The 9,835-nt window shown below is 36.2% G+C and overlaps 1 protein-coding gene across 4 annotated transcripts; it reads left to right on the top strand.

The window, feature by feature from the left end:
* Positions 1–127: 127 nt before the first annotated feature.
* Positions 128–9,835, top strand: ulk3 (unc-51 like kinase 3). 4 transcript variants are annotated; one of them, XM_020941637.2, is made up of 17 exons: positions 128–240; positions 1,116–1,252; positions 1,340–1,480; positions 1,808–1,928; positions 2,033–2,128; positions 2,217–2,360; positions 2,462–2,544; positions 2,885–3,040; positions 3,205–3,310; positions 3,412–3,452; positions 3,545–3,647; positions 4,169–4,233; positions 4,381–4,459; positions 4,971–5,011; positions 6,750–6,797; positions 6,875–6,938; positions 8,782–9,835. In XM_020941637.2, the coding sequence occupies exons 2-17, from the start codon at positions 1,148–1,150 to the stop codon at positions 8,796–8,798; spliced, it is 1,410 nt and encodes a 469-aa protein (XP_020797296.1). In that variant the 5' UTR covers positions 128–240; positions 1,116–1,147; the 3' UTR covers positions 8,799–9,835. The 4 variants fall into 4 exon arrangements, with proteins under 4 accessions (XP_020797296.1, XP_055010908.1, XP_055010907.1 ...); XM_055154933.1 differs by having other exon boundaries at positions 2,867–3,040; positions 4,384–4,459; XM_055154932.1 differs by having other exon boundaries at positions 2,867–3,040.

Raw genomic sequence — 9,835 nt, 5'->3', positions numbered from 1 at the left:
GAAAAGGAGAGTTAATTTTCTAATGTTAATTTTTCATTAACCGAAAACCTGTTATTATTGTAATATACTGTTAACAACTGTTAATATATTATTTTCAAACGGATAATTATCTTACAAACTGACGCTAGGCGGCAGTGTCGCAGTTCTCCAACAGCCAATGATGTTCCGCTTATGTTCTGAGAATGTAAACCATGTAGACCTGAAGTAAACATTGCTCATTCACATGGAACTGGACTTGAGGCAAGTGTCATGTTTATTGTCTGGACTAAAAAGGTTAAACTTTTTTGAATGGAATTAACTCAGATGTTTTGTAGTTAGCACGAACTTCAGCTGCATGAAAAGCTAACGACTCACAAGCTGTTGCTAAAGCCAATACCCCTTAGCTTAGCTAAGCCCATAGACTGTTAACTACTACTGTAGACTTAAGAGTTGTCAGTTTATTTGACTAATCAGCATTAATTAAATATATTTATATGCGCGACAAGCCAACTAATAGATTGCGTTCACATGACACCACAACACAATTTAGCAGGAGGACAAATCAGAATTCTATGGTGAAATGTGCTGTTTGGTTGTCTGAATGTAGTAATATGTAATATGAGTGTTCATGATTAATATCTCTGTAATTACTGGACCTATCAACATTAAGCAGGAACTGGCACAAAGTTTGATAAAACAAAACGGAAATATTTTTTTTAAAATAGCTTCATAAAGTTGTGACAATATTCATGACTTTTTGAAAGGATTTTAATTCCTAATTTTAATTGCTGATGACAGCACAACATTCTATTGGTCAATAATATTTAGTAAAGATGGTGGTCATCGAAAAATATATTGTTAAATTACAGTAAAGTAAAGTAGTAGCAGAATCTGAAAACCACCAATATGGCAAGTTTGAGAAGCTAGTGCCTGCAAATAATCAAGTTTGGATATTTCCAAAAAAATCTCTTATAGGCCATCCAAAATCAATTTGTAGAAAGGTACACCTTTTTCATTTCACCAACTATTTTTACCTCTACCTTTCCCTTACACATATCTTAACCCATTACAACAAACTCTTAGTATTCAAAGGCTATTTTTCTGTTGTTAATACTGCTGTTATCTATATCATTCAGATGTGGCATGAATAATTGATGTAGTCGTTAGCATGGCCTCAACCTCTGGCTTTGCCCCTCCTAAACTAGCGGACTTTATACTCACAGAGCGTCTGGGTAGTGGAACCTATGCTACAGTCTACAAGGCTTACAGAAAGGTAGGTGGCCTATGGGTGTATTGTGAGTCTTGGTTTAAGATAATTTATGTTTATTTTAAATTTTTATATTTTTGTATAACATTTCAGGGTGACAGCAGAGAAGTGGTTGCAGTGAAGGTAGTTGGGAAAAAGACTTTGAATAAGGCTTCTACTGAAAATCTTCTCACAGAAATTGAAATTCTCAAAACTATAAAACATCCACATATAGTCCAGCTGAAAGACTTTCAGGTAGGTAATAAATTGTTTTTAAAACAAAATGAGTGGAAAAAAAAATCTGAGCTGGTTCTTGCTGTTAAAGTGCCTTTCAATTATAAATACAAATGCTAGGGTGATCGGGCTGTCTCTTTCACTTACCCCAATCTCAGGAAAAAACTGCCTCCTGACATGTACACTGTCACAGATTTTGGCCTGTTTAAATCCAGGCTTTAATGTTTTACATGTTTTATATCGTGTTGATGTTATTGGAAAGTACTTTGGTCACCTTGTGTGTCGTAAACGGCTCTATAAATAAAGACTGATTGATTGTAAAATAATTTCTGTCTCTCTGCCTTGCAGTGGGATGCAGAAAATATTTATCTGATTCTTGAATGGTGTTCAGGAGGGGATCTTTCCCGCTTCATTCGCAGTAGAAGAATTTTACCTGAAAGAATTGCCAGGCGCTTTTTACAACAGATTGGTAATTAAGTTACCTGTCTAAATGTAAAACTCTGATATGCAAATACAACATGTATTATTGAACAACTATAACATCCACTGTAATGTATCTGCATGTGCCAACAGCATGTGCCCTCCAGTTTCTTCATGAGAAAAATATTTCACACCTCGACTTGAAACCCCAGAATATTCTTCTAAGTGGCTCTGTTCTTAAATTAGCAGGTTTGTACTTCATACAGTATATAAGTAAATGTATTTGAACATTATAACTGTATATTAAGACTGTAATCCTATTATTTGATGCCATTAGATTTTGGCTTTGCCCAGTACATGTCACCTTGGGATGAGCAGAGTGTGCTGAGAGGCTCTCCTCTTTACATGGCTCCTGAAATGGTCTGCAGGAGGCAGTATGATTCTCGAGTTGATCTGTGGTCCGTTGGTGTGATCCTTTATGGTGAGTTACAGCCAGGTTTACATATCATGTAATATATGCCTCATTGAAAAGAAATTCCATACAGTATTTGTTTTCACTTTAAACATTTTCTATGCGTACAGAGGCATTGTTTGGGCGAGCACCCTTTGCTTCAAGGTCGTATGCCGAACTGGAGGACAAGATTCGCAGTAACCAGCCTATTGAAGTAAGCATTGTTTATTATTGTGAAAATCCTTTGTCTTCCTTTTATTGACCACTAGATGGTACAATTTTACAGTGCATTAACACTCTTCTTCTCAGAACTTAAAAACATGGCCTGCTAAGGATTTTCCTATGCACTATATTTTTTATGAATGTGAAATTATATAAATTTTATATTTTTCCCCAAATACGTTATGTGTTATGTATGCGTATGCATGTTATGTATGTGTACAATTATGTTAAATTTGAAGACAAATTAAACCCAGTTGGTATAATTATTTTATATGATTTTTTAAATTATTATTTAATAATTATCAAACTCCCAGATGACATATTGTGTTCAGCTCCCACCAGGGACTAGGGTATCCAAGGACTGCAGGGATCTGCTGTTGCGTTTGCTGGAGAGAAATCCAGATGCCCGGATCACCTTTGCAGAGTTTTTTATGCACCCTTTTGTGGACTTGGAGCACATGCCGAGTGTAGAGAGCCTTGGAAAAGCAGTAAGAGAATATGAGGAGAGACATGGGTGTGATTGACTAAGCACATGTTCCATTCATGCTTGCAAAGCATGTGCTTTCACTCATCTCTATCCATACATACATTCATAAAGGGTAGGAAGCTGCCACATTTTGCATTCATTATGGTTTCTTTTGCCTCTTTTCAGAAGGACTTGGTGATGCAGGCTGTTCAGAAGGACCAGGAGGGAGATAGGGGTGCTGCACTCTCTTTTTACTGCAGCGCTCTGGAGCACTTTGTCCCTGCAATTCACTGTAAGAGTCACAGGCAGTCTCATATCTTGTCTGTGAAATTAGCCAGAATTAACGATAGTTGTTCAAAGTAACTAAAACACAACTTAACTGTGATTCTCTAGATGAAACAGATGGATTACGCAAAGATGCCCTAAGGCAGAAGGTAACTCTGAAAGCCTCAAACCACTCTTAAGATTTTTTTTAACACTTTCTCATAAATATTCACCGTGTTGTTGATTACATTGCATTCAAAAGGTCAGCCAGTATGTGTCCAGAGCAGAAGAACTGAAAGCACTGATGGCATCTGACAATAGAGTGAGCTTTGAGGAGGCCCGAACTGCAAGGGATGTCCTGCGAGGTACTACAGCTCATTTAGACAATACTTTTTAGAGACTACTGTACAGCACAAAGTAGATGTACATTGCATACTGAATAATAACATTATTTTCTTTAGTATTACACTTGTCTATGTTAAATGTATTTCTGTACCAAATTATGTCATAAATTACTCATCATTGCCACAAATATTGTATTATATACTATAAGTCTATGGCAGTAATACAAGAACAAGAGTGACGGAATGTTGGTGGTGCTTTGTTCACATAAGCAGGCAACTACAATCAAAAGGGTTGAACCAAAAGAAATGCAGTTACAATAGTTGAGCCTGCACTAGTATTGTAATGGACATATGAATCACTTTTTTAGAGTGCTTGGCAATTTAGTATGGATTTATTTTTATATGTATATATATTGGTAAGTAACCTTGGCTTTTTTCCCCACTGCACTAATCTGTTTGTACAGCTCAAAAGACACATCCAAAAACACAAAAGTTAGTTGAGTAAAATTAAAGGTTAAGAGTAATAGTCTGTTCTTGTTCAGAAATGTCTAGGGACCGCCCACGACTGCTGGCTGCTTTAGATATGGCATCTACTGCAGTTGCAAAGGTATATTGATTCTTTGTTTTCAATTATGTTGTGCTGTTACTTTAACAATGTACTATTTAACATAGATTCATACATTTACACATATTTGTTATGGTGGATACGGACTCATTATAACTATGTTCCTTCTTTCTCACATTTTCCTTGGAGGAGGAGAGTGGATTAGATGATTTTGAAGCCCTAGATTTATATCAGCAGTGCCTTGGTGAACTTCTGCTGGCATTAGCAGGTACATCTACTTTATAAAAGGTTCTCTTCTTTTATAGATCCTATTCTTACTATGTATTTTTTAGCTACATCTTTATTAGTCTTTTTGGAAACTACCACATAATTTATATATGCTCTAAACTCAGATTTTACCACCAGAGTGGTCGTTGTTAGAAATTGAAAATTTTGTCAGTGTTTAAAGAGCAATTTGCAAATGACAAAAAGGACCACAAAATGAGTTCCAATAACTGCATCTGGAAGAGCAGTGAAATGGAGGAAGTGGGATCCAGATATGGCTTTGATCTGTATGGCCCATAAGGTTGCATTTCTTAACATGCTATATATACTTTGTATCATTCTTGGGAAAAAAAACAAAACATCTTGCCTCCTCATCATCTCTAGAATAGTGAAAACACTGGCATAGAGAAAAGCCTAGTACGCACTAAGAAAATACACCCTCTTGAACAAACTATTGGGTACACTCTCTCCTTTTCTTTTTCTCATTATGTTGTGTCTTCTCTTACGGTGAGCAGCCGAGCCTCCAGGCCGCAGGAAAGAACTGCTCCACAATGAGGTGAGTGGGCAAGGCTGTCTGCTCCAGTAGTCACAGAATGAACTATCTGTCAAATCTAGCAAGCCCTTAGCCAGTCGCCTACATCAAGGCAACATACTGAATTGTCTATATCACATGACCCAAGACTTTCCCATTTGTCTTAGCAGAAATGTAATTAATCATCTTCATCTCACACTCTTATAGATATTATTAACAGCACTACCTAACCCAGAAAACCTTTTTACAACAAGGTGTGAAGGATTTGAACAAACACTTATGAATTTGTATTTATTACTACAAATGTACAGTGACTGCAATAATTGGACAGGTTGGCATCTAAAACATTTTATTTTGTATCAAAAGGTGCTACTCGCATGAAATTTTCAAATTCATAGGGGTACTGGGCACCAGCCAGGCTGGCACCACCTAGTGCCTCCACTCAATTTTATTTCTCTCTCCCGGAAGTGCAAGGTCGGGCACTAGCCAATCAACGAAGAGCCGTATATTCAGTGTTGTCAACGATTCCCGAGATCGAGGATTTAAAGTTGGAATAAGGACAATGTTTTGTGAATTTCATCAAGGGGAAAGACGTTATTGCCATTCTTCCTATGGGCTTTGGGAAAAGCTTAATATACCAGTTAGGCCGGCTATTGGCACATTACGTATGTGACTACCAAATAGCAGCGATTGGTTAAATGATAAAAAGTACCCGGCTACCGCCGAGCGAATGCATTCTAACACTGCGAGGTCAGACGGTGAAACCAGCTGATGAATCAGGCTAGCTGGGCACAGGGGCCTTGAAACATTCAAATACAATAAACTCGTTCTTCAGAATATTAAATTATTTTCTGTAAATGTGTCCAATACTTTTTCCCTGTACCATTTATTATTCTTATTTGTATGGTAGCCGATTGATTTTTTTACATGTGCGGATTATTAAGGTTGGTACTTAAGTTGGTACTTTACATTTAAAGCAAATTCAAAGTAATTTGGTTAGTTGTGTAAATGAGAACTGAAATCTTGATCCTTGCAATTCTTCAAGATTTGCAAATCAAGATTTTGGAAAACACAAAACCATTTGACCCAAGTTCTTGGTGTCAACTATTTACTTTCCATTTAAAATATGATTAATTACTATAACTTTTAATTCTTTTTAGTTTCATTTAGTCACACTGAAGTAAAAATTTTTTCATCTTATATAGAAGAGTGCAAGGTCTTCAAGTGGGCCATAGACCTCCCATTGAAGTTTTATGGGTGCTTGTCTTAAGTAAATTCAGATGTGGCTGTAATAATCTAACACAGCATTAGGGAGATGGGTGTGCGGGATAAGATCAGAAACATATGTGAATGTGAGAACCTTAAAGGCCCTACACAAGCAACATGACTGCTTTCATATACTGCAACTAGATTTAAATGGCTGTGTTTTTTTTAATTTTTTTTAAATTTTATTTTGTTTTGTGACACTGTGCTAGGTTATTTTGGGATGTGCATTATGTAACTACATTTTTATGCTTGTATGTTTATATTTCTTCCACATTTATTTAAGTGGTTGATTAAAGGGTATGTGATTAAAGGTCTGTGGCTGTGGGTTAGTGCTGGCTACTGAAACCCTGTGGTCACAATAAATATTTACTAAAACATTTATAGTTTTTTTAAGCAGCAGTGTACTCACTCTTTAGTAATTTTAACCCCCATTGCCCTACTCCCAAACTTCTATTTGTCATAGCTAATACTGTATGTATCTGTAATGTTTCACCAGATTAAAAGCCTCATGACCAGAGCTGAGTACCTTAAAAAGCATATCAAGGTAAGAATGTGTCATATTTACAGTAAAATAAAATGCTAGACATAATGCAATACAATAATACTATATACATTTTACAGATGCAGGAGACTCAGAGTGACGTCTCTCTGGATCGAGAGTCAATTGCGGATTCTGTGAAAAGTTGTAAGTTAAAAAAAAAAATCCTAAATGGTAAATGGTCACATTTTTCTATAGAAACCACCTTCAAGGCACTCAAAGCTTAAGATGACACTGAGTTGGCAACTCAGTTGTGATTGTAATAACTTTTTTACTGTAAAAGTACAGTTCTTTTAATTGTTATTATAAATTATTAATCATCAGCAAATTAACATTTTGATAATTTCCTGGTTGGACATGGGTTGCAGTTGAGATATATTATTATTATTATTATTTAGGGCAGGGCACGTTAACGCGTTAACTTTGCGTTAACTAATTAAGTCATTAACGCCGACAATTATTTTAACGCCGTTAACGCAGTTTTTATTTATTTTATTGTAAACGTCTGTTTCTCACTGTCTTTTATTTTGAAAAAGTCCAACGCGAGCGTTTCTTTAAGTTTGACGTCTTTTCTTTACACTTTTTTTCACTTTTTTCTGACCACGTGAGGTGCAACGTGCCCGAGCCTCCGCGAGCCGCGAGCCCGGCCGCGGGCTCCTGTTCCGGCCCCGGCCGCGGGTTCAGCCCGCGGGCACCGACTCTGAGCTGAGCTTATTTCTTTAGTTCAGTGCTGGAGTAACTGATTTACCCAGTAACTGATTTACCCAGATACCATTGGAAGAAAAAATGTGATTGGTCCATTCCATTATATTAACCCTTTGTTTCCTAAAAAATATCAGTCCAAGTTTATAACACTGATCTAGAAATTATTACTAGTGTAGTGTTCCATTACTCACAGCATAAAAAATATTCAATAAATATATTAGTAGTACAAACGTCCATTCAATATTTTTTCTTGAGCCTTCCCTGAATACCTTGAAGGCTCTGAGGGTTCCCCTGTGAAAGAAATGCTGTTTGCACAACAAATGTATGGCTCTTTCATTTACATTTCCAATAAAAGAGTGCTATACTCTACTTTTTAATTCATTAATTGGTTTTTGCGTATAACATGCGATTAATCGCGATTAATCGCTCGAACTCATGCGATTAATCGCGATTTAAAAAATATATAAATTTGCCCAGCCCTATTATTATTATTATTATTATTGTTATTACTACATTTGTCTTTTATAGGGCTTTTTCCAGACACTCTCAAAGTCCCTTTACAGTTGCCTGATTAACACCATCACTCACTCACATACTACATTCATACTAGGCAATGTCAATTAAGTCTCTTGCCTAAGGACACAACATCAGTTATTTCCCACTGGCATTCCCAGCAGTCTCGCATCCAAGTACTATCCAAGGCTTAACTTCTAAAATCTAAAGAGTTCAGTCATTGACAAGTAGGTTTGGCCACTGATGTTTTTGTAATTAACGATGAATCAACATTACAATTGTTACCAGTAAAAGCTATATTTTAACATGTTTACTTCATATCTGGATAGTTTAAATTAATGAAATTTTAAATCAAAATCTTACATACAGTTCCTTTAAAGTTGCTGTGACTCAAACCAACTCTACATTAGTTACCAAAATGTCTACTCTGTTCTTAATGACACTGCAGGGGAAATGGCAAGTTAAGAGGATTTTCATGAAGGGGAGTAAATGAAGGGTACGGATGACTCTAGGGATTGATCAAGTATGAAGAATGGTGTGTCCTTCCCCTGCTGTTACTTTAATAAAGACCACATTGCAGTTAGTCGTACCCTTGGGATGGAACCAACAACAGCTGTACAAAACAGAGTTTTAAGGAAGATTTATTAATATATTTTAGAATCCACTTATATATTTAAAATAAGTCAGAAATGTTGCTTGTTCAAATTGTTCATCCCATTTAAATTAATGCACAACAATCAATAGTGTTTTTTTTTTCTTTTTTCTTTTCCAGCTTGTTGTTTACAATAGACAAGGAGGAGTGAATGCTAACAACTATGAGAATAACGCCCCGCCCATCTGGAAAAAGGTTTGACATGGAGCCAGACATTCACCTGGCTGGCAAATAATTATGCACCTTAACACGTTCACACGTTAAAGCTAAGTGACTCATATTTTGGTTACATGTGGAATGTTTTCTCTACATGATTTTGGCTGGTGCAGTGTTTATTCTTATTAAGGGAAAACATGACTTCCATAATTAGCTCTTAAATTGTGGATTTGTGAAACTTGAATGCTATTCTGTTGTATTGAAAAATCTGAATCACCTCATTCTGGCCTCGATCATATGAAAATGCAGAAAAGCTTGTGCGCCAATATATAGCACATCGCTGTCAGGGTAAACCAACATAGAGGCCAAGGATGTATTTTGTCTTGACTTGGAAATATAGAGATTATAGTGAACTGAAATGATACTGTAAAGTGTAAACTACTGTTTTCATTAATATGGAATGCAATGATTGCTTTTGGTAACTGGTAAGGAAATGTTTACTTTGACTGAAATATGCAAACAGATGATGGTTAACTTTTGATCTTTTCTTGTAATTTTCGAGATTACTGCTTCAGTTTACAATCACATACTAGCTGCCTTTGCTTTGGGTTGACCACAAGCTCACCGCACATTGGCCACTGATGCCGCCCTCTTCACCACTTTGAGGGTAAAACTAGACTGGATTTTTTTTCTCCATCTGGCACTAGTTCTAAAAAGGGACACACTAAATGATTCTCTTATCAAACTGGCTTATTTTAACTTCTGTGAAATGGACAGAGGGACAGTGTTGCAGAGTGCAAGTATGATTTGTACTACATTGAAACATTTTACATTGTGAATGTAAAAGTTATACAGAGTGTGGTTTATAACTGACAGTACAGTAACAAGAGCCAAAAAAGTTTGTCCAGGCAGGGTGCCCTCGCTGCTGAAATTTTAATTTGACATTTTGTACAGTTGTGTGTTTTTTTTGTTTGTTTTTTACAGTGTATTTATTTTAAAATAAAATTGTATACTACAA

Source organism: Boleophthalmus pectinirostris, unplaced genomic scaffold (assembly GCF_026225935.1).
Source record: "Boleophthalmus pectinirostris isolate CB_2022bp ecotype Guang Dong unplaced genomic scaffold, ASM2622593v1 HiC_scaffold_19, whole genome shotgun sequence".
In the NCBI taxonomy this organism is placed as follows: Eukaryota; Metazoa; Chordata; class Actinopteri; order Gobiiformes; family Gobiidae; genus Boleophthalmus; species Boleophthalmus pectinirostris.
This window is presented reverse-complemented; position numbering and strand designations above follow the sequence as displayed.

Bases quoted from the DNA above. Each gene is read 5' to 3' on its own strand.
- ulk3 (XM_055154932.1), top strand. From the start codon at position 1,148: ATGGCCTCAACCTCTGGCTTTGCCCCTCCTAAACTAGCGGACTTTATA. The intron at 2,361-2,461 runs GTGAGTTACAGC...CTATGCGTACAG, and splicing joins CGTTGGTGTGATCCTTTATG to AGGCATTGTTTGGGCGAGCA. The intron at 5,012-6,749 runs GTGAGTGGGCAA...ATGTTTCACCAG, and splicing joins AAGAACTGCTCCACAATGAG to ATTAAAAGCCTCATGACCAG.